The 26,934-nt window shown below is 41.4% G+C and overlaps 1 protein-coding gene across 1 annotated transcript in view; it reads left to right on the top strand.

Annotated features, from left to right (window-relative positions):
• Positions 1 to 26,934, top strand: part of si:ch211-51a6.2 (neurotrypsin) — a 51,386-nt gene that overhangs the window by 20,771 nt on the left and 3,681 nt on the right. Inside the window, exons 6-12 of the mRNA XM_060926270.1 lie at positions 6,528 to 6,675; positions 9,072 to 9,250; positions 10,502 to 10,643; positions 14,561 to 14,775; positions 18,775 to 18,916; positions 19,169 to 19,447; positions 21,578 to 21,700. Of these exons, the coding sequence (XP_060782253.1) occupies positions 6,528 to 6,675; positions 9,072 to 9,250; positions 10,502 to 10,643; positions 14,561 to 14,775; positions 18,775 to 18,916; positions 19,169 to 19,447; positions 21,578 to 21,700 (1,228 nt within the window). The remainder of the gene's footprint in view (positions 1 to 6,527; positions 6,676 to 9,071; positions 9,251 to 10,501; positions 10,644 to 14,560; positions 14,776 to 18,774; positions 18,917 to 19,168; positions 19,448 to 21,577; positions 21,701 to 26,934) is intronic.

A 26,934-nucleotide genomic window follows, 5' to 3' on the forward strand; every position in this document is an offset into this window, starting at 1 on the left:
GAATTTCTAGGCACAGCCAAGGGGCGGAGGGTGTCTGGTTTGGTGGCATCAGGATCATGTCTCTGCTTTTTGTGGATGATGTGGTCCTGTTGGTTTCATCAATCTGTGACTTACAGCATGCACTGGGATGGTTTGCAGCCGAGTGCGAAGCGGCTGGGATGAGGATCAGTACCTCCAAGTCCATGGCCATGGCGCTCAGCCGGAAACAGGTGGAGTGCCTACTCCAGGTCAGGGGGGAGTTGCTACCTAAAGTGGAGGAGTTTAAGTATCTCGGGGTTTTGTTCACGAGTCAGGATAAGGGGAAGCGGGAGTTGGACAGAAGGATCAGGGCAGTGTCAGCAGTGATGTGGACGCTAAACTGGTCTGTTGTGGTAAAGAGAGAGCTGAGCCAAAAGGCAAAGCTCTCAATTTACTGGTCCATCTACGTTCCCACTCTTACCTATGATCACGAGCTATGGGTAGTGACTGAAAGAATGAGATCGCGGATACAAGCGGTAGAAATGAGTTTTCTCTGCAGGGTGGCTGGGCTCTCCCTTAGAGACAGGGTGAGAAGTTTGGCCATTCGGGAGAGACTCGGAGTAGAACCGGTGCTCCTCCACATCCAAAGGAGTCAGTTGAGGTGGTTTGGGCACCTTGTTAGGATGCCCCCTGGACGCCTCCCAAGGGAGGTTTTCTGGGCATGCCCCACTGGGAGGAGACCCTGGGGCAGACCCAGGACACGCTGGAGAGATTACATCTCTCGGCTGTCCTGGGAACGCCTCGGCATTCCCCTGGAAGAGCTGGTGGAGGTGGCTGGGGAGAGGGAAGTCTAGGCTGCTCTGCTTAGGCTGCTACCCCCGTGACCCGGATCCGGATAAGCAGTAGAAGATGGATGGATGGATGGATACATTTATTCAAATATGTTATTCACAGATAATGTGTTCTAAAGATATATAAATACAGATATGAATACAATTTTTGAAAGAAATCTTGCCAGAATTGTTCACAGGGCATCTGGTTCAGACCAGAGGTTTGTGTAGAATAAAAGACAAAAAAGTCATGTGGGTGGGAGGTTTTTACTTTCATGCAGGTGAGAGCAAACTGATTTCAGATGTGCAGCTCAAATAAAGACCACGTTCATTCACATAAGACGGTCCTTAGTAACTAAACTGATTGCTTAAATTAGTCTACTAGTTTGTTTCGATTTTGGGAAATAGAAGAAACTAACTTCAACTTCAAATTGATGCATTATCACACGTTGGTATAAATAAAAATAATAACCCTGTGAGCAGAGGTGGAAAGTAACGAATTACATTACTCGCGTTACTGTACTTGAGTAGCTTTTTTGTGTACTTATACTTTTTCAAGTAATTTTTAAAGAGTGTACTTTTACTTTTACTTAAGTATGTTTTCTTTTAAGTAGTGTACTTCGGTACATTTTACATCACAACTGTTACTGAGTAAAAATAAAAAATAAATAAAAAATTAAAAAAGGCTAAAACGGAGAAGGGGAAATGCGTTCTGGAAATGAATCATGGGAAGGACAGTTGTCGTGCGCGCGAGTCTCACAGAGACGATGGCGGACATGCACTGGCGCTTTAAGGGGGGGGGGCTTCGGGGGGCTCAAGCCCCTGGGCCACAGCCAATCGGGGGCCTTGTAATATTAATAAAATAATAAACTGTCGGAATCGTGGGCCTACATTAATGTACGGATAGAAATAAGGTTAGAAATAAATGAGTGCACAGTAGCCTGCTGTAAGAGACATGGTGGATGTGGTTCGTGAAACGAACACCCACAACTGTACCAGAATAAAATGTAACAAAATGTAACGTCACGCACGAAAGCGCGCCAAAGACTGCAGACTGCAAAGACACAAATTTAGAGGCTTTGAAAGATGAAGCGTTCACATGTTAGCGGGGCGCATAAAAGGAAAAAAAAGAGAGAGATGCAGGTAATGATAGAATCGTTGCCTAAAGTCACAGACTTTTTTAAGGTAAGAATCACCAATCTGTTCAGAATATCAGCTACTTATCAGTTATCAGCCTACCAGCAGCTAGGCTATGTGCAGCTAGGCTGGATATGCTATGATCTGTCCAACAGTAAAATAAATCAGTTGTGATTTGAATACGTGTCGTGTGATTTGAGTTATAATCCTGTTAGTATAATAGCATATTTCGATGGGGATAATAAAATGTCTAAAACGGCATCTACTGAAGAAATTGATGAAAAGATTGTAGCCTATAATTGTCACAGTTCGGGCAGCAGACAGAGTAAGCATACTGAGGGGAATAGCAATACAAAGCTAGCGCAGATCCACATTTCTCGCTAGCTGTGTTGGGTGTGTTGTTAACCCGTGTGGATTTAAGTGAAATACTTGAGAAGTTCTGTGGTCAAGACAACGTTTTAAGGTAAGGACACTTGATTATTAATGTTTGCCCGCCGTGGCTTGTTGTTGACGAAAGGCCCACATGATTTTGCCTTATGCAGCTACTGCTAGCATCATGCTTTGAACTAGGTTAAGCTCATTTGCGCTAAAGGATGGGTTTATTGAAGGACTTTGATGTAGCTAGTTTCTTTTTAAAAAATCGTATGCTCAAAACAGTATGCCCGTGTTCATCATGTTTAACTTTTTTCTTGATGGAGTGCATGAAATATTGTTGCAAGTGGTATTTCGATGCAGTCATGTCAAAAAGGCAGTTGAATGCACGGTCTTATTCAAGGAGAAGGAAGACTTGCATGATGCTTGAACATAGATCGGTAAAATAGACCCTAGTAGGACTTGGTTTCGTGTATTTCGGTCTGTAGAGTTATGAGTTTGGCCGCTGTCCATGGTGTTTACGTTTCATGTGGCCGCCGAGCCAAGTACCTTCATCATCATCATCATCATGTTCCCCTGTCAAAAGTTAAACTCTCTAGGGGTGCTTCTGCTGTAGCAGTTGCAGCAATTGCTCAAAGTTTGATTTGTCCATCATCATACGTCTTATCTGTTGGGTGTCTATGCCCAGCAGATTTTCCCATTTCGTCCATTTGTAACCATTTTTGTCAAACAGGAGCTGCTTTTGCACTTGGTTATTGCCCATCCCGCAAACGTGAGCAATATATTTTAGTTGTTGTACGTAGCAGGATAGTTTTATATCCTGGGTTCCTGTCAGTTTCCGGAGGTCAGCATTGGACATCTTGTAGCTCCAGTCTATATCTTCATTTGTAGTGTTCTTTTGGTCAGGGGCATTCTTTCGTTTATATCCACCTTTAATCATTTTCCTTAGGAAGCCGTGCCACACTACCTCAATTTTGTGAATTTCACTGGATGATAGTTGCCATGCCTGTGTGCTGTACAGGAGACGAGATCGAACGCATGCCACTAGGAACTTTATACGGGTTTTTAGTAGTATTCGGAGGTCGGTTAGAATGTGTTTCAGTTCATTCCATTTCATGAATGCAGCACTTATCCTAGCATGCAGGAAGTGTGAGGATTCATCACAGTTGCTGACATTATAACCAAGATATTTAAAGGTGCGGACGTTTTTAATATTAGTGCCGCCAAGGGAAATGATACTTGGTTTACATTTGATATCCTCATTGACGTTAAAAGCCATTGTTTCTGTTTTGACATATGATATTTGTAAACCAAAGCGGGTGTAGGTCTTATCATACAACTGAAGAATATTCTGAAGCTCCTCGATGGATCCAGTGAGTATGGCCTGATCATCTGCGTATAGAGTCTCTGTTATGCAACCCTCTCCTGATGCTCATGCTTTCGTACGCATTTCTCTTGTGGATACCTCATTTGGAATGCAATATCTGAACTTGAAGCCTGTATCTGGGTACAGTTTTGATATCTCATGCTGGTCAAGCCTGACAACAAAGTCCATATAGATATTAAAAACTGATGGCGATTCTAGGGCACCTTGTCTTGCAGTGAATGTTTGTTTTCATGCCGCCGAGCTATTTTTATGTATTTTATTTTTTAAAAGGACTTGTCTGTAGGTGTGTGTGTTTTATGTTTACAACACATAGGTCTACATTAGCGCACGCGCGCTTGTGTGGTTATCTCTGGTCATACCCCTGCATGAAAGTTGCGCAGTATCACTGTCCTGTCCATGGTAATAATCAGAACTGGCTCTGTAATGATAGTGCACATGTTCTTCTCTCCCTCTGTGGTCGGATGTGTTGAGTGACGTGAGTGTGGGCCTTGCGCAGCTACGCTGAGCCAAACGTAACCTATCGTAGGCTTCTAGGCTAATTACGCGCTTACACTGTAAATGCTTGACACGTATTGCAAATAAAATAAGAGTGTTTTCCTGGCCAACGGTAAGGGTAGGGTTGACAGGTAGCCTATGAGGGGCCTAGCCCCTGGGCCACGGGTGTTGATAAAGCGCCCCTGCGGACATGGAGGAGACCGAGGAACCTGTGGTGGACGACCCTGCAGAAAACGCAATTTCTTCCAGTAATGAAGTGCACCCCTGGCCCTACATACGTGATCACTTCAGCTTCGTAGAGAAAAGGGGTGACAGTTTCATTATGCAATGCAGATTATGTGTGCCCAAGAAGACAACCATTGCGGCATACAAAAATTCGACGTCTAATCTGTGCAAGCATGTTGAGGTAAGTATTGTCATTGGCATCATAATCACGGGCGCAGATAGAGGGTGGGACGGGTGGGATTCGTCCCACCCAGATTTAAATTCACCTCGTTCGGTCCCCCCCCACTTATAGGGAGGAAAAAACGTCTATGCTGTCTTTCTTTGCATAAGGCAAACCTCACGGAAAAATCAAAAGACTAATTATCATTCAGTTTATTGAGGTGCACAGCAATGTATACATAGTTGCAACAACTCACATAAAACAAAACAAAGACTGATATTCAGTTGGTTGAGCTGCGCAGACTGCACAGGTTGCGAGCTCGAGCTTGGTTGCTATGGTTACCCACAACAAGTTTGACAGGCATATCGGGGTTGGGGTTGGTTTGCTGGCAGCTTTGTCCCCCCCAGTTTTTTGTCCCCCCCAGTTCAAAAAATGTATCTGCGCCCCTGATCATAATGTTTCCTTTCCATAGTAAAACCGACAATAGGCTGGTTATATTCCAAAAATAGTGGATGGCATTGCTAATGTTGAAGTAGCAACCTGTTGGTACTGTAACATAACGGTAACTACTCTGTTATTCGGTTGGCTAATCATGCAAGCAAGTTAGCTCGCCAACCTGACATGATCAGTCCTCCTACCATTCTACATCCAACAGGCCAGAAAGGAATACTAAGCAAAACAAATAATGTTTGAATTGAATTGTTCAATAACACACAGTGCACACAGGCAAGCTACGAGATTTCGGTGCAACATTTCACTTTCATATTTCGTGTACAATGCTTTGTGTGTGGTCAGGGCGATGTAAACGACATGACTGTGTGTATTGACCTTTTTTGTTTGTCTCAGTTTTAATGCAGCATTATCCTAAGCATTCAATTTGATACACTTCCTTTAAATAAAACATCTGGGTTGAGATGTACATATATCCTTGTTTCCTCTTCTTTTTCATTTTTGCACAACACAATGGAGGCAGAAAACACCCATTGTTAAAAGTAACATTTTACTTTTACTCAAAGTACATTTTAAATGATCTACTTTTTACTTTTACTTGAGTAGATTTTTTGTCTGGTAACTTTACTTGTACTTAAGTAAAATTTCATCAGAGTAACAGTACTTGTACTTGAGTATAATATTTTAGTACTCTTTCCACCTCTGCCTGTGAGTGGGATTAAAAATCTTTTGAGTGATATGAGTTTGAGGAACTGTCAAAAACTCTCTGGGTTTTATTTCCCAGTGTTTTTGGTGGTAGGAGTCATATTTAAAAAAAAAAAAAAAAAAGGATTTAAAACGGAAATGGTTTAGGCCATGCCCATGTTAGGTTGAAATGCAAATACAAATACAGATATGGATATTTGTACCACTAAACAGAGACAGATAAACACCTTTAGTGTGTATGTTTTTGTAGAGCCAGATTAAAGCATAGATTTAAGTATATTTAGAGCAGCGTTTCCTCTACTGATCCTCAGAAATGCCAGAGAAATCACTTTTTTGCTCTCTCCTAGTTCTCAGAATACTGAACTTACTCAGGGGCCCTTTCACATTTTTACATACTTTATGACTTGGTTTAGGAGCTGGGAGAGAGCCAATGTGGACCATATGGGGGTTATTGAGGACAGATTTGTGAAATATTGATTTAGAATGAGCAAGAAATGATTCGCAGAAACATTAGGAGGCTGAAAGAAACTGGGGAACTCTAAGGTCCTGGCAGTGAACCATCATATTTTACTCCCCTATATACAAACATACAGTCTTTCAGGTCTCAGTAGAGGTTTTTTTTACAGACTTGAGTCCTGGGACTTGTGTCTTGTATAAATTATGTCAGACTTCTCTGGTGTCTGTTATATATCCACAGGCTTTAAAACACTTGGCATCTCTACAAAACACAGTGAGCACATATGTATATTTCAGATTTGGAACATTGTGCAGGTGTGTTTATTGCTAGTTTTTTTTCCCTCTGTTTTAGGAAATGGCACTCCCTTGAGGCTGGTGGGAGGCCAGGAAGACTTTGAGGGACGAGTGGAAGTGTATCATAATGGCCAATGGGGCACAATCTGCGATGACCAGTGGGATGACATTGATGCCGAAGTGGTCTGTCGACAGCTGGGATTTGGGTAAGGAGCAGTGATTTAACACGTCAGAATGCTTTCCAGTATTGCAGGTTTTAACTGTCTTTAGGACTTTTGAACTGTTAGTTAGCTCTTCATAGTTCAGTGTTTGTGGGATAGGCTCCAGATCCACCACAATCCTCAAAGAAGAGGCAGTGTGATGCTCTGGGTAATGTTCTGCTGAGAAACTTTGGGTCCTGATATTCATGTGGATGTTCCTTTGACACTCACCACCTACCTAAATATTGTTCCAGACCAAGTACACCTTTTCATGGTAATGGTATTCGCTAATGTCAATAGCCTCCTTCGGCAGGATAATGTATCCTGCCACACCGCAGAAATTGTTCAGGACTGGTTTGAGGAACATGACAAAGAGTTCAACGTGTTGACTTGGCTTTCAAATTTGCCAGATCTAAATCTGATCAAGCATCTGTGGGATACGCTGGACAAATAAGTCTGGTCCATGGAGGGCAATTTTGGCAAAATTTAGGTAGGCTTAGAAGTTAGGGGGTCTTTTTTATGAGAAAGGGCTTCTGTCTAGCCACCCTACCCTATAGCCTAGATGTGTGAATACAAGAGATTGTTGTCACATGCAGGGAGTGAGCATTACATGCCAAATATTACTGCAGCTTCTTTAATGTTGCAGCAGGGCTCTTGGCTACCTCCTTGATAAGTTTTCTTCTTGTTCGTTTTGTCTATTTCGAAGGGAAGTCCTGTTCTTGGTAATGTCACTGTGGTGTCCCATTTTCTCCACTTGTTGATGATGGCCTTCACAATCATGTACAGTGGTACATCTAATATTTTGGATTTTTTTTTCCTGGCCTTCTCCTGATCAGTGACTTTTAACAATGGGGTTATGAACATGCTTGTACGTTCTTCGTGAACCATGGCTTCAGCAGTCAGATGAAACCATGATGATTTCAGGCACATCCTACAGAAACAGCTGATCTTTATTTGGCATTGATCAGAATCACTTCACTGATGACAGCGATATGATAATTACTTTTCAATGAGTTTAAATGTGATTCTTTAATTCTAAACACAGTCACATGACCCATTATAAAAGGGTGTGCACACTTGTACAAACAGTTTATTGAGGGTTTTTTATTTATTTATATTATTAGCTCATCCAGCCGTTAGGCGATGAGCTTATGTCATCATGTGTTGTCCATCGTCCGTTGTCTGTCATCCGGCGTTGTCCACATTTCACAAAAATCGCTTCTTCTCAGTCAATTCCTTGCCATTTTAGATTATTTTTGGCAGGAAGGTAGGTCTGCCTGGGGTGCATGTAACTTCTACACAAATTTACATAATTGCAATTAATAATGAAGATATGGAGTAATTAAGCCCTGACAAACAGTTTCCACACAAATCACTTCTTCTCCCTCAATTCTTCACTGATTTTGATTCTTTCTGGCATTAAGGTAGGGGTACCTAGGGTGCATATAATTTCTACCCAGATTTGCTTAATTACAATTATTAATGAAGTTGTGGACTAATTAAGCCTTAATGAGCAGTTCAACAAAAATTGTTTCTTCTTGGTCAGTTCCTCGCCGTTTGGATTCTTTCTGGCAAATAGGTCGGTATTCCTAGGGTGTATATAGCTTCTAGATATAGCATGTATATAGCTTGCAACATTTATTGCACAAGGTGGCCCACTTTAGATCGTTCCTTCTGGACTAGACGAGGCCGGTGTGAGCTACGCCATCATTGATGGTCTCGTTATTTCTTTTGCTTTTTGCTTTTTCTGTCCTAAACTATTTCTATTTGTTTTTCACTTGAATTTTGTTGGTTGCTCTCACATTAAAGGTGGAAAAAGATCTGGCATGATTTCTCTTGGTTTTCATTTGTTACCTCACAAAAAACTCCAGTTCTGACAGGGCTGTGTAGACATTTTTATATCCACTGTATGATGTGTTGTGTCATTTATTACCTAGGCCCTCTGAGATGGTTTATTAACTCAGTAAAACACCGACCCACACCTATTATGAGTAACATTTATTAATATAAATGAAGCAGAGCTAGTCATGAATTGTGGGAGGAAGTTTGTGTTAAATGAATGATGGAGAGCGTGAATTACTGATGCTGTCAGTTTCTCCTTTCTTACTAAGCATTAGGGCTCGCTTAGAGATAGGAACAGCTTTATACACACACTTATACAAACACAATCTCACAGTCTCAGTGTTATTCTGCAAGTGCTACTATATATGATTTTTTTCTAGAATTTTGATTTTGTTAAATTGACAAATTCATCAAACTCTGAAACTTTGTATGTTTCAGTATTTCACCTTGAACGGAAATGCATGCTTCTCAACCTATCTAAAAACTGTGCATGTTCCACCAGCCTCCTGAAAACGTAAATGATTTGTAGAATTAATGTGTTCTTGTAATGGTGAATACAGTGGTGTGCCAAAGGCGTGGTCATGGTCTCATTTTGGCCCGGGGGCTGGGCCCATCCTGCTGGACGGGGTACAATGCACAGGAAATGAGCTCTCTCTGGAAGAGTGTCCTCACACACCCTGGGGCCAGCACAACTGTGACCACATGGAGGATGCTGGAGTGTCCTGTAACCCATATACAGGTGAACTCAACCACAACAAAAATACAATAAATTGCAGTGTGTATATATTACAACATAGGGGCTCCCAGTCCTGTAATGTTTGGTCTTTTTCTTCATTTGGTCTCACCAGTTGGCATGAACATTAAGATTTTAACAGTGAACAGTTCAACACAAAATTTAAAATAAATATACAATGCTTATGATAAAATAACATCTATAGCTACAATGAATAAAACAATGTATATTAAATAAAATAAATTTAGTCAGATTATTACAGTGAAATCAATATTAATGTTGAAAAAATACCGTAAGTCCTTCAAAATGTCAAACTATTTTCACATCAGTGTATGCATGCAGATCAGTTATTATATGTTTTTATAATAAAAACATGCCAGTGTGTGTGTGTGTGTGTGTGTGTGGTGTCCTGCATTGTATTGGTATCCCATCCAGGGTATGTTCCTACCTATCACTCAGTGTTCCAATACATCCCATACATGATCCACAACCATGACCAGGTTACCTCTTTCTGGCTAATTTTCCCTGATGGAAAATGTAAATATAATTATTCTATCCACATTCATTGGATATGAGCAATCGTACACTCTGATTGGCTGCTAGGCTATCAGCTTATATACCATGAGTAAGAATGTATCTTTTTTATTTTTCAAGAATTATTATTATAGCATTTTTCACAAACTGCTACTGTCATTTCACTGGTTTGTTTACATTCTAAGCAGAAATGATTTTGTCGGATGTTTCGTATAAAGTTTTTATTTCTCAAATTTGCTAAAAATAAAAATCCTCCGTTTCTCAAAATCCAGTGGATGTGGAGATAATAAAACAGTTATTCCACTCAATCTCGTCGTACATGGCTTATAGCCAACTCAGCATTACACGCCTCGTCAGCTATCAGCTCATGTACGACTCGATTGTCTGGAATAACTGTTAATTATTTGTAATATCCACTTTATTATGAAAGGCGAATCAGACTTCTATACACTTCTTGACAACATTCAGCGCTATATGCATGAACTCGATGGATTTCTCAGCTAACCTGTTAGCTATTAGTCAAATTCTTCATGTGCTAACTAATGGGTTTCATCTGTAAAAACAACTGTGCTGGAAACCACTGCACTGCATAATTTCAACACATGGATAACAGATTGACATGGAACCGAATGCCTACTTCAAGATAAGCACACTCACTCATTTCTATGACGTGCCTAAATGAAGACACAGCTGTAAAAGCTTAGGTGTTAAACTGTGTTATAGACGGTGCACTGCGTCTGGTCGGAGCAGATTTTCCATGGGAAGGACGCTTGGAGGTGTACTACGCTGGAGATTGGGGCACAGTGTGTGATGACAGCTGGACTGAGCAACATGCCCAGGTGGTGTGTCGGCAGCTTGGCTTCAGGTGGGCGTCAAGTCTTCATACAGAAGAACCCCAAAGGAGTGGTCACCAAAATCAGTTTGGTTAGCCGGATTACAGTGTTTTAAACTAGCAAGCAACAAGTTACTAGTGTCTTTACAGTTTGTCTCTTGTGAGTGTTTACTGCCCCCTAGCGTTGTTGCTTGTAGGTATAGACTGTCCAGCAGATTAGAAGTTTAGCAAAGTAAGCTGGTTATGCCCAGAGGTGGACAAAGTACCCAACTTCATTATTTAAGTCAAAGTACAGATCCCACTGGTCAAATGTGACTCTGATACAAGTGAAAGTTGTCCAGTCAATTTTTTACTTAAGTTAAAGTACTGAAGTACTTGCTTTTAAAAATACTTAAGTATTAAAAGTACATTTTCTGTCAAAGCATCGTTGTGTTATTGCCACAATGCTTACAAAACCTAATGCCCTTACCAAAGACAGAAATGTGAATTCAGAAAATGAACGCATGCTGTGCCATCATGGTGGTTTAACGTTAAGGTAGCTAGTCAGTGAAGCTCCACCTGACATGCTAGCAAACGCTTTTCAAACTCAAAATCATATTGGGTAGCTAATGCTACTAGAAAAGAAAGATTTCTACATTGTTTATTTGGCAAGATTATGCTAAAACATATTTCTGAGAGGACTTCAGATAAGTTAACATTATTCATGTTAGCATAACTCCATGTTTACATGCTAACTGTGTCCAAGTTAACTAGCTACAGTTAGGTCCATATATATTTGGACACTGACACAAATTTTGTTTTTTTACCTGTTTACTGAAACATATTCAAGTTATAGTTATATAATGGACATGGACATAAAGTCCAGACTTTCAGCTTTCATTTGAGGGTATCCACATTAAAATTGGATGAAGGGTTTAGGAGTTTCAGCTCCTTAACATGTGCCACCCTGTTTTTAAAGGGACCAAAAGTAATTGGACAATTGACTCAAAGGCTATTTCATGGCCAAGTGTGGGCAATTCCTTCGTTATGTCATTCTCAATTAAGCAGATAAAAGGCCTGGAGTTGATTTGAGGTGTGGTGCTTGCATTTGGAAGATTTTGCTGTGAAGAAAACATGCAGTCAAAGGAGCTCTCCATGCAGGTGAAACAAGCCATCCTCAAGCTGCGAAAACAGAAAAAACCCATCCGAGAAATTGCTACAATATTAGGAGTGGCAAAATCTACAGTTTGGTACATCCTGAGAAAGAAAGAAAGCACTGGTGAACTCATCAATGCAAAAAGACCTGGACACCTACAGAAGACAACAGTGGTGGATGATCACAGAATAATTTCCATGGTGAAGAGAAACCCCTTCACAACAGCCAACCAAGTGAACAACACTCTCCAGGAGGTAGCCATATCAATATCCAAATCTACCATTAAGAGAAGACTGCATGAAAGTAAATACAGAGGGTTCACTGCACAGTGCAAGCCACTCATAAGCCTCAAGAATAAAAAGGCTAGACTAGACTTTGCTAAAAAATATTTAAAAAAGCCAGCACAGTTCTGGAAGAACATTCTTTGGACAGATGAAACCAAGATCAACCTCTACCAGAATGATGGAAAGAAAAAAGTATGGCGAAGGCGTGATACAGCTCATGATCCAAAGCATACCACATCATCTGTAAAACACGGCGGAGGCAGTGTGATGGCTTGGGCATGCATGGCTGCCAGTGGCACTGGGTCACTAGTGTTTATTGATGATGTGACACAGGACAGAAGCAGCCGGACGAATTCTGAGGTATTCAGAGACATACTGTGTGCTCAAATCCAGCCAAATGCAGCCAAACCGATTGGTCGGCGTTTCATAATACAGATGGACAATGACCCAAAACATAAAGTCAAAGCAACCCAGGAGTTTATTAAAGCAAAGAAGTGGAATATTCTTGAATGGCCAAGTCAGTCACCTGATCTCAACCCAATTGAGCATGAATTTCACTTGTTAAAGACTAAACTTCAGACAGAAAGGCCCACAAACAAACAGCAACTGAAAACCGCTGCAGTAAAGGCCTGGCAGAGCATTAAAAAGGAGGAAACACAGCATCTGGTGATGTCCATGAGTTCAAGACTTCAGGCAGTCATTGCCAACAAAGGGTTTTCAACCAAGTATTAGAAATGAACATTTTATTTACAATTATTTGATTTGTCCAATTACTTTTGAGCCCCTGAAATGAAGGGATTGTGTTTAAAAAATGCTTTAGTTCCTCACATTTTTATGCAATCATTTTGTTCAACCCACTGAATTAAAGCTGAAAGTCTGAACTTCAACTGCATCTGAATTGTTTTGTTCAAAATCCATTGTGGTAATGTACAGAACCAAAATTAGAAAAATGTTGTCTCTGTCCAAATATTTATGGACCTAACTGTATGTGTTAACGTTAGCCGTGGACATGGCGATGGCAACTTGGCGGGCAAATCCATAGAAAGTCATTTGACTAACCAGACTGCATAGCTATTGCAACGTTATCGCTAGCTCTAAAAGCACAGACAACTTCATTACAAGCTTTCTCTTGGAATAAAACATTTACATACCTCAATATGCTTCTGCAGGTTGGACGTTGAGTTTTTGTTGGCTGTGATGTGATTCATTTTCGGCAAACAAAGCAAACATTTAAAACAAAACAAATCTTTAATCCTTGCAGAAAACTGAAACATGGGTTCATGGGCCATGAGCGCATGCATTCCCCAGAAGATCAGCCTCCTTCCATTCTGCCATCAACTGATCGTGCTAAATAATGCTGTTGAGAAACCACTAAACTTGATTTTATACAGTCTATGGACGTGACGTGAACCTAGTGATTACTGATGGGCTGTCTTAGTGTCACCTACGAAAAAAAACAATCACGTTTTAGAAAAGAAAAAACATCCACTTTCAAAGCTGCTTCATAGGAACGAGGACCTTGATAGAAATGTAGTGGAGTAAAAAGTACAATATTTGCCCTTCAAATGTAGTGAAGTTTAAGTCAGAAGTTTAAAAAAAATACTCAAAGTACAGATACTCAAAAAGTGTACTTAAGTACAATACTCAAGTAAATGTACTTTGTTACTGTCCACCTCTGGTTATACCAGAGGCACCAATGATCTCTGCTATTTCCAAGTTTTTATTCTTAATAATGTCTCTATACACATTTAATGAGAGGTTGCATATGATAGTGCATAGAAATTAATTGCAGGTAAGAACTAAAGCAGGGGTCTTCAATCCTATCCGCAAAGGGCCGGTGTAGCTGCAGGCTTTCATTACAGCCAAATTGGAGGCTCACTTGATTGTTGATTGGAGACGAGGGTGAAATGATTAAACAAGTGAAATCAGGTGTAGCTCCTGCTTGGTTGGAATGAAAGCCTGCAGCCACACTGGCCCTTTGTGGATAGGATTGAAGACCCCTGAACTAAAGTTGTGTGTGGGGAACTGAAGAAATGTCACACCATACACTATAGGACTGGTCCAATGAATAATCTGAGCCATTCTTCCGGATTTATCACTTTACCCCTTCATGTCTAATTTACATAGCTCTTGCTTCAAATGTTGCTCGTCATCTTTTTTGCTTTGTCGCTGTTGGTGAAATTGTGACTCTGTGTCATGCACATACATAGAAAATGAATGATCACCTATTGCCTTTTCACTGCTAGTGTGAACATAGGGCTGTTTCAAATCTTAGTTGATCCACATTTGGAATGGATGTGGACTGTACAAGTTAATAGACTTCCAGTGAGAGGACTGATAATATATTTTTAAAAAATTGTTTATCAGACTGCCATAATTGAAATAAGACAGACAGTGCGTGACATGGCATTCAGACTTACCAGACTAACATTTTCAACCTTTTGATACTTTTCTAACACTAGGATTTACGGTAGGATAAAGGATTTTTTTCTTGATAAGAACTGCAGAAATTGAGCTTTTTTGTCCAACAGAGGGCGGGCTGAAATAGCACCAGATGGTGCGTATGGGGACGGCACAGGGCTAATTCTGTTGGATGAGGTGAGGTGCGACGGGGGAGAGAGCTCCCTGCTGGAGTGCAGCCATGCAGAGTGGGGACGCCACGACTGCTCCCACAGTGAAGATGTGGCCATACGCTGTGAGAGAGGAGGAAATACCGATGATATTACTGCAGTTCCTCAAGTCTCAGGTAACCTTCAGGGCTACTTAAGGAGTTCTTTAAGGATTTCTTCTTGGTAAGGGTTCTTGGTTTGAAAAAAGGTTCTAAATGGAAACATTTCTGATAGGAAAAACACTGTTGTAGGTTCAAACCTTCAGGTTTCTTCCAGTTACACAATCAAAGAACCCTTCAAGGGTTCAAAAAGAGTGTAGGTCTATTTAACAAATTACAACACAAATTGTATTTATTTTTGTCATCTGTTAAGCCCCAGTATGACTTGAAAAATTGAGAATACACTCAGTTCACAGTATGGTGTATGAGGATGCTCTAAACAGTAAAACGCAGTGGCCATTAGGCTTAACCCCTTATATTCCAAGCATGAAGGTGATTCATTAACTGCTATGAATTGCTCAATGACTCCAGTATAACTAATAGGACAAGACACACGTGCTGAATTTCATTTGCAATTGTTTTCAATTCCAGTCCTGGATGCTCCATACTGTGACGTCTGTGAGGAAGAAACTTGACCAGGAAGCATAGTTAAAACAGTGCAATTGCTCTTTTTCAATGAGGGAAACTGACAGGGGGTAATGAAAATCATAGGTATTTAGCTGGACAGTGAACACTAACTAACAAACACAAAATAACATGCTGGTATGACGCCTACTAGCCATCCCAAACATGGACTTTTCTCTCTGTTGAGGTCAGGGAAGCACTTTCTCTCCCTTAAGGCCAACACGGAGAGAATGAGGAGGAGGAGCAGCTTCTTCCCTCAGGCCATTCGGACTCTTAATCAGGACAATAATGGACAACAACGGGGTGTCATTACCACTTCACCCTCATTCCCCTTATCTCTTGTACCTCTTCATGCAATTTCATCTCACCAGGGTGCAATATTTTCAGTACATTTCTCTTGCAATTGTACCTCTTGATGCAACTTCACTTCATTACAGTGCAATATATATATCTCATCTCATCTCATTATCTCTAGCCGCTTTATCCTTCTACAGGGTCGCAGGCAAGCTGGAGCCTATCCCAGCTGACTATGGGCGAAAGGCGGGGTACACCCTGGACAAGTCGCCAGGTCATCACAGGGCTGACACATAGACACAGACAACCATTCACACTCACATTCACACCTACGGTCAATTTAGAGTCACCAGTTAACCTAACCTGCATGTCTTTGGACTGTGGGGGAAACCGGAGCACCCGGAGGAAACCCACGCGAACACGGGGAGAACATGCAAACTCCACACAGAAAGGCCCTCGCCGGCCCCGGGGCTCGAACCCAGGACCTTCTTGCTGTGAGGCGACAGCGCTAACCACTACACCACCGTGCCGCCCGCAATATATATATATATATATATATATATATATATATATATATATATATATATATATCTCATCTCATCTCATTATCTCTAGCCGCTTTATCCTTCTACAGGGTCGCAGGCAAGCTGGAGCCTATCCCAGCTGACTACGGGCGAAAGGCGGGGTACACCCTGGACAAGTCGCCAGGTCATCACAGGGCTGACACATAGACACAGACAACCATTCACACCTACGGTCAATTTAGAGTCACCAGTTAACCTAACCTGCATGTCTTTGGACTGTGGGGGAAACCGGAGCACCTGGAGGAAACCCACGCGGAGAACATGCAAACTCCGCACAGAAAGGCCCTCGCCGGCCGAACCCAGGACCTTCTTGCTGTGAGGCGACAGCACTAACCACTACACCACCGTGCCGCCCGAATGTGGATATAATAAAACAATTATTTCACTCAATCTCATCATACATGGTTTATAGCCAACTCAGTGATACGTGCCTTGTCAGCTATCAGCTCAGGTATGAATTGATTTTGTGGAATAATTGTTAAATATTTCAATTTTTCTCTTTAGTGTAGTATATACTTCTACATATTCTATATATTGTATATTATGCAGTGTATATTGCAGAGCTTTATATATTTATACATCTCATCTCATTCATCTCATTATCTCTAGCCGTTTTATCCTGTTCTACAGGGTCGCAGGCAAGCTGGAGCCTATCCCAGCTGACTACGGGCGAAAGGCGGGGTACACCCTGGACAAGTCACCAGGTCATCACAGGGCTGACACATAGACACAGACAACCATTCACACTCACATTCACACCTACGGTCAATTTAGAGTCACCAGTTAACCTAACCTGCATGTCTTTGGACTGTGGGGGAAACCGGAGCACCCGGAGGAAACCCACGCGGACACAGGGAGAACATGCAAACTCTGCACAGAAAGGCCCTCGTCGGCCACAGGGCTCGAACCCGGACCCTCTTGCTGTGAGGCGACAGCGCTAACCACTACACCACCATGCCGCCTGATTGTGAATGTGACAAATAAATTTGAATTTGAATACCAGCACAAGCAACTGGACAACAAACACTTAACGTAATAAAACAAGGACATTAACCATCACATTATTGGCCAGCTGCCTAGGCTTACAGGTATGCACATTAACAGTTTACCAAGGTATGATATCTCTGCAAAGGGGGGTTCCATATACGATTCGTACATTGGGAGAGTGCCTGTTAGAGAGCGCACTTGTCCTGGGCCATCGGCATAGTGAGGTAGGGTGGCCAGTTCCTTTCCTCGCCGCCTTTAACTTCCCCAGTGTTTCCACCAGGTCCCCATTCACTGCTGGGTGGACAGGGAGCGAGCCCCAGATCCCCGTCGAGCCGAGGCTCGAACCAGGGACCGTTCGCTTAGCGGTCAAGCGCTCTAACCACTTGGCCACCTGCGCTCCATGATATCTCTACAATACGTTAGATTCAGACAGGTCTGGAAAATCTAAAAAGGTTAGGTTTTGAAAAATATGAATATTCTGGTATTCTGTTCTCAGAGTAAGACCCAAGACACTGAAGGTTATAAAGCTTTTAAGGCATTAAAAGCTCTCATTTTATGCATTAATACAACCTCCCTAATGCACATCACATTTCATCTTTTTTTTTTTTTGATAAAGTCTGAGGTGGCACGCTGGTGTAGTGGTTAGCACTATCGCCTCACAGCAAGAAGGCCCTGGGTTCATGGCCGGTGATGGCCTTTCTGTGCGGAGTATGCATGTTCTCCCTGTGTCTACGTGGGTTTCCTCCGGGTGCTCCGGTTTCCCCCACAGTTCAAAGACATGCAGGTTAGGTTAACTGGTGACTCTAAATTGATTGTAGTTGTGAATGGTTGTTTGTCTCTATGGGTCAGCCCTGCGATAACCTGGCAACTTGTCCAGAGTGTACCCCGCCTCCTGCCCATAGTCAGCTGGGATAGGCTCCAGCTTGCCTGTGACCCTGTAGAACAGGATAAGCAGCTACAGATCTTCTTCTTTTGGCTGCTTCCGATTAGGGGTCACCACAGCAGATCTTTCGTCTCCATTGCTCCCTGTCTTCCGCATCCTTCTCTACCACACCTGCCATTTTCATGTCCTCTCTCACCACATCCATGTATCTCCTCTTTGGCCTTCCTCATTTTCGTGTGCCTGGCAACTCCATCCTGAACATTCTCCTTCCAACATGCTCTGCATCTCTTCTCAGGATGTGCCCATACCATCTCAGTCTCATCTCTCTTAGCTTCATTCCCAAGATCTCCACATGTGCTTTCCCTCTGATGTGCTCGTTCCTTATCCTGTCCAACCTTGTCACTCCCATCGCAAACCTTAACATCCTCAACTCTGCCACAGATTAGATTTGGCACAGTTTTACGCTGGATGCCCTTCCTGACGCAACCCTCTCCATTTATCCGGGCTTGGGACCAACGCCAAGAGTATGCTTATGCACCCCCAGGGGCTGGATTAGGATAAGCGGCTACAGATAATGGATGGATAAAGTCTGAGATTGTAAATTTTTTCACATTCCTGAAAGGGCAAGAACTCTCCTCTGCCATGCCTCACCTAACAGCTCATCAATGATTTTGTTCATATGCATTACGTAATAATAGACACACAGGACTCCCGATTCTAGGAATGAAGAATGACTGCTCTAGTTTGTACATGCTGTGTTTGCAGGTCCCCTACTTAGGCTGGTGGATGGAGAGAGTCGTAAAGAGGGTCGTGTGGAAGTCTTCATTAACAGCGAGTGGGGAAGTGTGTGTGATGATGGTTGGAATGACATCAGTGCTGCTATAGTGTGTAGACAGCTGGGCTTTGTGTGAGTCACTCTCTCATTCACAATACAAGAGAAAACACTGTATAGCTTAACTAATATATATCCATGATAAGCTACTTGGTGTGCTTTGTTTACCTGTTTGGTTTTTGTGCCGTTCAGACCAATGTTCAGGACTAGATTAGCCAGTCTTACTTTATTATGGGCTGAATGTATTCTTTCTATATTTTAATTGCTTAAACCTTCTTTTCGCAACCTTCTCCCCCCCCCCCCCCCCCCTTTTGTTTCTTCAAACAGTGGAGTATCTAAAGCCCGTTCCATGGCCTATTTTGGTGAGGGTCAGGGTCCAATCCACTTGGACAATGTGAGGTGTGTGGGTACAGAGTCATCTCTGGGAGAGTGTTTAGCCGATGGGTCAGACAAACATAACTGCAGGCACAGTGAGGATGCAGGGGTCATCTGTGATTACGTGTTCCAGCCCGTAGCCGACAGCATGACAGCAACCCAGTCATGTGGCCTAAGGCCCAACACACAGCGCCGCAGGAGGAGGATCATTGGAGGAGACAAGTCACTTAGGTAACTCAGTTTTAGGCTTTCAGCTTCCATAATTTTACAGTGAGAAGAAGTCATATTACGTGATTTCCTTTTCCAAGAAGAAGGAAGGAAACTTTTGCTGTCATGCTCCTGTGGTTATTTTAGTCAATAAAAGTGAAACATGCTGCCCCATATCCTGCTGAAAGGGTTGCTATCTGTCGAGGCAATATGAAGACGAAACTGGTATCGCTGTAATATACTGTAGATGTTTACCATAATCAGTGAATATTTTGCATTTTGCCAAGATCAACAACCATATTTAGGAGTAACGTGCTTCCTGTCCCACTTCTCAAATTCACAGTCTTCCAGATGCTATTCAGACAAAGCCCACACTGGTATTTAGGACTTGTGTATGGTACCACTCAAAGGTTTGGACACACCTACTCATTCATAGGTTTTTCTGTATTTTGACTATTTCCTACATTATAGAACAAAACTGAAGACATCAAAACTACGAAACAACATATGGAACAGATATGGAATTATCTCATCTCATCTCATTATCTCTAGCCGCTTTTATCCTGTTCTACAGGGTCACAGGCAAGCTGGAGCCTATCTCAGCTGACGATGGGCAAAAGGCAGGGTACGCCCTGGACAAGTCGCCAGGTCATCACAGGGCTATATGGAATTATGTGGTAAACAAAAAAAAGTGTTAAAAAACAAAACATGCTTCATATTTTAGATTCTTCAAAGTAGCCACTGTTTACCTTGATGACGCTTTGTACACTATTGGCATTATCTTAACCAGCTTCATGACGTAGTCACCTGGAATGCTTTTCAATTAACAGCTGTGCCTCGTCAAAAGTTAATTAGTGCAATTTCTTACCTCCTTAATGCATTTGGGATCAAACAGTAAACAATAGCTAATAAAAATACAGTAAATAGTCCTATTCCACAACTGTAGCAATCCATATTATGTTAAGAACCACTCAATTAAATAAAGAGAAATGGCATCCATCATTATGCCACACTCACAACCCACCGTGAGTATTTTGGACACGCACGGGTCGCAGGGTTTGGGAGCTCGCAGCCGTGCCGCAGGGTCGCGGTGAACCTGGGGGAAAGTTTGGGGGAGGGCTAGGGGCAAAGTACTTGTCAAGTACAGGTTGCACGCCTGACTTCCTCAAGGCCTGGGAAAGATTGCGCCGTTAGCCCATGGAAAGCGCATGTCTGACGCACATGATCAGTGCGTGTTCAGTGAGTGTGGCGCGCGTGACTTGCATTTTACCAGTTTTCTGCACTAGGAGTACGGGACGCACTTGTGAAGCATGTGTGACGCACGTGATTAGCACATGACAATAACTCATGTTACACAAGCCAGGAATGGGTATAAAACCAGCATGTCTGCAGCATTCTGCATCTGTCTTTCAGATGAAGAACAATATCGCTTCGTGCTGCTCCCCAGCTTCTATCATCTGCCTATAAGAGTCCAACTCCCTCAGTCATTGTGGCAGTATGGCGACAGCCATCTTCTTCCCTTCTACAATGCTACACGTTACATGATTGGTTCCTCCCCAATATATATACCCAGAGTCTTGCCCTTCGTGTCGCGTGCGGGTCGCGTCCGGTGCATGCACACCACACATGGGGTAGAAAGTGAGATGTACTTCTGTCTTGGGGGCCACACAAATAGCAAGTGTGGAGTACTTGTGTAGTACTTCTGAGGCACATCACTCATCCAATGACCGTATGTCACTCGTGCATCTTACTGTCATCGCAAAGCCCTTACTAGCCGCGCTGCTGACTTGGTTCAGGCGTACAAAAAGAGTACGGGTCCTGTACGTAGTGTATGCGTTCTTGATTTTTCGCAAGACCCATAGAATTTGCATGTGCAGGACCAAAAGTCTCCATGGCCAGTCTGCGACCTTCTATGGTGCTGAACACACGCAAGTGTCGCACAAGTCTCAAGCATGGTTTTGCCAAATTTTTTACCGTAGACCGCCTGTAGTAGCACATACGGCGGGTTGTGAGTGAGCCTTTACTTTAAGACATGAAGTGTCTTTTAATGAATCAAAATAAAGAAAACCATTGAATTAGAAGGTGTGGCCAAACCTTTAGCTGGTACTGTAATTTAGAGTTAGCTCATTAACAATCTGAGTGCTCGTTCTGCAGAGGGGACTGGCCGTGGCAAGTGTCTCTGTGGCTAAGGTCTCAGTCCAAAAGGAACCATCCACTATGTGGAGCCACTCTCATCAACTCCTGCTGGATTGTCACTGCAGCTCATTGCTTTAAGAGGTAAGAGGGAGACATCCAGTGGTTTTGCATAAAAACACAATGGCTTTATTCTGTCTGCCTACAAAGAAAGATGTTTATGTTCTGGGGCATCATTCACAAAATATCTTGAGGTACATCTTGAAGAATCTCTAAATGGCCAATTTAGGAAAAGGTTTTTAAAAATGACTGGGTATAAGTATTAATTTTAAGACTTAATTCATTCTGAGTAACGTACTTAGCATATTCGACTAATTCTGTTCAGGTCGTTTTCAACAACACAATTTTCATCCTTAAAGAAACCGAGGTTTAGTTCTAGATCCTAGTAATGTATGAAATCAGCAACCCCTTAGCAAAAAGTAGTATACTTAAAGTTCATTTTATTAAGTATGCTTCAGTATAAGTATAGCAAGTATCCTACAGACCATGTACTTTTAGTGTACTAGAAAGTATACAAATTTAATACTTTTTTGGACTAAATTGGAACATTTCAAGTTTATAAAAGTATACGTTAAAGTTCATTTTAAGTTTGCAAAAGTACACTTTAAAGTATACAACAAGTACACTCATCTATATACTAGGTATATCCCTCTTGTATGCTTAAAGTATACCACAAGTACACTTATCGATATACTGCCATTGTACTAGTTATATACTTCGAGTCCCTATTTTTAGTTTATTATTGTATACTTTAAGTATACTATTATAAACGTTGGTTATTTCACTAGTTTACTTGGCATATTACTTTTTTTTCCACCTTTATTGGATAGGACAGTGTAGAGACAGGAAATGAGCAGGAAAGAGAGACAGGGAGGGATCGGGAAACAACCTCAGGTCGGAATCAAACCCGGGTCCACAGAGTTATGGTATGGCGCCTTAGCCAGCTGAGCCATGACAAAGTTTACTTAAAAGTTTTCTTAAAGTTTACTCATACTGTATGTACACAAGAGTGTGATGCATTTACAAAATCACAAGACAGAATGTTGAAAACAAGTTTGATATATTTTCAAACATTTCAAAAACAAAGGCCTATGAAATCAAGTCCTTCCTTACTGGAGAAAATGAAAGGAAAAAGTGCACATTTGCATGTAAAAATGTAAACATAATGGTCTCTTGATCAATAAAGTCAAGTCAAAAGTTTTTTCTGTTTTTGTGTATGATTTTAAGGTACATAAAGATAATGCAATTGAGCACACATACTATATACTGTAAAGTTTTAAACTCCAGCATTATATTATATTAATATATAAATTAAATGTTAAGCAGGAGTCAATGACTTGACCTTATTATGCACTTGGAGCAAGATATACTAAGTATTAGTACTTTGTGGCAGAAAAACGTAAAAAGTATACTAAAGTATAAGTTTTAGTATTAAAGTATAAGTGTAAGTCTTAGTATTAATGTACTTAGTCTTAGACTTTTTTTTTATACTTTTCAGTATAAGCCAAGTATACTTCACTATACTATTCTTAAGTATATAAAATATAGTTTATAAAAAGTCAACTTCAAGTATACTTCCTCAGTTTTAGTAAAAAATAAGTATACTCATAGTACACTTGAATAAACTTCTTTTTGCTAAGGGACACTTTTTATTTTATTTTTATCTCTTAGGCATTATGTTTTCAGGTTGTTTGTCTATCCATCCATCTGACTGTCTGTTAACAATAATCCTTCTGAGATTATTGTGACCATGATATCTCAAGAATAAGTGGTTGAATGTTGGTAGGAGTTATGCAGAATTATCACTGTAACCATCCGATGAACTGAATAGCTTTTGGAATTGATCCAAACAGGATAAAGGTCAGAGCCCAGTCAAACACCTGAAATAGTTTTTCTTTAATAGCTTCCTTCCTGTTTGTCATACAGACATCTTACTTACACATTAATTTTCAGGACCTCAAGGCTTGCTATGATTTGTCATCGGCCCATCCGTGTGTCCATCCATCTGTCCATCCGTCCAGCTCTGTCCGAGATTCTCTTTAGTGTGATATCCCAAGAAAAAGTGGCTGAATGTTAGCAGGGTTTATAGGGAAGTATTAGACTCCATATAAGATTTGAGATTTTGGAATTAATCCAAGCAGGGGCAAGGTCATGTCAAGGTCAAATGTTTGAGATAGTTTTTCTTCAATGGAGCACTTGCATGTGACGTCACAGCCGATCCAGATTGTGACAGACGCCATCTTGTCGGTCAAACGCCATATTCCGCCTTCTACTTCTACTTCTAACTTTTCTTCTGGAAAACCCTACTATATACAATTCTACTACAACGGCTGCGGCTACAAGCTCTCCCTACCTGTGCACGGTTTTTATGTTTTTTGTGTGTATTTTTGCGTGTTGTTTGTCTGTACCGGACTTCAATATCTACTACAACCGTATGGACTTACTGGACATTGGTTTCCAGCAGAAAATGACGGTTTGTAGCGATTTCCATCGCATGCACAACATTCCGGATGAGAAAAAAAAAACATTCCGGACGAGTTAGCGAGACCAGCGGGGTCTCCGTGGATTGTTATGAGAAGCAAAGCGAAGGAGGCGGTGCCGGGAGCGGAAGCAAAAGCGAGGCTGCAGAGCCGGCCTGTTGACTAAGCTCAGAAAACAGCCACTCAAACCTCCACTGCCAAGCCTCTATCTCTCCAACGCCAGATCCATGTAAACAACACGGACAATTTGGAATTACCTTATTCTATTCTATAATCGGCTGGTCAGTGCTGTACTCAATACTTAAGTGACTTACCCATCCAATGAGGATTCTTGTTTACAAGATGCCACATCTGAGTCGCTGACAAATCCTGAATTTCTGTAAAGATAACTGTCCACAGATTTATAAGCACGCAGTGCTTCACCACTGAACAGCGAGGGAAAGTTAATGAGGTAATTATACACGTCTGGGTATTCCGCTGACAGTTCAAAATCCGGTCGTGAAAACTCCGTCCGGTAAGCCATAAGGGTCACAAATCTGTAGATTGTTTATTTTAGACATATATCTAGTTATCTGTTCATTAGAAAAATGAGCCGTGTAGTCCGTCGGTTGAAATTGATCCATTCTGTACACGAGTGCAGCAGTATTCAGCGGTGTTTTTGACCGACAAGATGGCGGTTGTGTACTTTCCGGTCACGTGACTGCAAGATCTCTATAGGTTCCTTCTTCTATGAAGTACCGTATATTTTAAAGGTATTTCTAGAATACAAAGTAGTAACAACAGGAGCAGACTTATTGACAGCAGAGGCATCCCAATCAACTTATTCATTCTGACGTGGCAAACGAGCATAGGCGGCGCTATGGTACAGTGGGTAGCGTTGCCACCTCACAGCTTCAAGGTCCCAGGTTATTGTCTGTTCTTGGATTTCCTCTCACCTCCTAAAAACATTCCAGTAGGAAGATTGGTAGGTAGATACAGTAAATCACACCCATGTGTGACTGTGTGCATGGTGCTCTCCAATGGACTGGCATTCCACCCAAGGTGCGGGAGCCTCACACCTGTGTTCCAGGTGTGATAGAAATATATGTTTGGCACGTTTGAAATTGGAACAGGCTGTTCTGATTGCTACTTGTTTTGGTTCATTAAATCCTTGAGATTTATCTTCGCTCGCACATTCTGCTCTTAGCTTAATGAAGGTTATGTTGATCAGCAATGTCTTTATTCTTTTCATAAGATTATGATCCTGACGGATGACGTAATGGGACATAATGTCTCTCTGCTTTCATAAAGGAGTCTAAACCAGTGATGTAATGCTTCATCAGCCATTTATGTTACTCTGTCAAACACAGACAACTCAGCTTCTTAAATCATCATCATTCAATCACATAGCTATAGCCCACTCTTGAATGTGAATATATACTCATGTTTGTCCTACAATAACCTGAGAAACATCTCTGAGCAGCAGAGGTGGACAAAGTACCCAACTTCATTACTTAAGTCAAAGTACAGATCCCACTGGTCAAATGTTACTCCGATGCAAGTGAAAATTGTACAGTCAAATTTTTACTTAAGTTAAAGTACTGAAGTATTTGCTTTTAAAAATACATTTTCTGTCAACACATCGTTGTATTATTGCCACAACGCTTACAGTACCGAATGCCGTTACCAAAGACAGAAATGTGAATTCACAAAATAAACGCATGTTGTGCCATCATGGTGGTTTAACATTAAACTAACTAGTCAGTGAAACGCCACCTGACATGCTAGCAAACTCTTTTCAAACTCGAAATCATATTGGGTAGCTAATGGTTCTAGAAAAGAAAGATTTCTACATTGTTTATTTGGCAAGATTTTGCTAAAACATATTGCTGAAAGGACTTCAGATAAGTTAACGTTATTCATGTTAGCATAACTCTTGTTTTTACATACTAACTAACACTGTACAAGTTAACTAGTTATGTGTTAACTTTAGCCATGGACAAGGCTCCAGCAACTTGGCAGGCAAATCCATAGAAAGTCATGTGACTAACCAGACTGCATAGGTATTGCAACGTTACCGCTAGCTCTAAAAGCACAGACAACTTCACTGCAAGCTTTCTCTTGGAATAAAACGCTTACATACCTCAATATGCTTCCACAGGCTAGATGACGAGTTTTTGGTTCGTTTTCGCCAAACAAAGCAAACATTTAAAACGAAACAAATCTTTAATCCTTGCAGAAAACTGAAACATGGGTTCTAGATATGGCCATGGGTGCGTGCATTCTCCAGAAGATCAGCCTCCTTCCATTCTGCCATCAACTGATCGTGTTAAATAATGCTGCGGAGAAATCAGTGAACTTGATTTTATACAGTCTATGGACATGACATGACCCTAGTGATTACTGATCAGCTGTCTCAATGTCACCTGTGAAAAAAACAATCACGTTTTAGAAAAAAAAACCACCCACTTTCAAAGCTGCTTCATAGTAACGAGGACCTTGATAGAAATGTAGTGGAGTAAAAAGTACGATATTTGCCTTTCAAATGTAGTGAAGTTAAAGTCATAAGTTTAAAAAAAATACTCAAGTAAAGTACAGATACTCAAAACGTGTACTTAAGTACAGTACTCAATAAATGTACTTTGTTACTGTCCACCTCTGCTGAGCAGCTGTGTCTGTGTCAGTGACTCTTTCCTCCCGGATCAATCCGTGAGGCAGAATCTCTTAGACAGCAGAGGTCGACATTCCTAGATCATACTTCATCAATTCAACCTCCTTTGCTACAGACAGATCAAAACCTAACACATTGTGATCCTGACCAGGATAAGCAGTTACTGAAAGAGAGTGCGTGAACATGAA

The sequence above is a fragment of the Neoarius graeffei genome, chromosome 7, assembly GCF_027579695.1.
Source record: "Neoarius graeffei isolate fNeoGra1 chromosome 7, fNeoGra1.pri, whole genome shotgun sequence".
Classification (NCBI taxonomy): domain Eukaryota; kingdom Metazoa; phylum Chordata; class Actinopteri; order Siluriformes; family Ariidae; genus Neoarius; species Neoarius graeffei.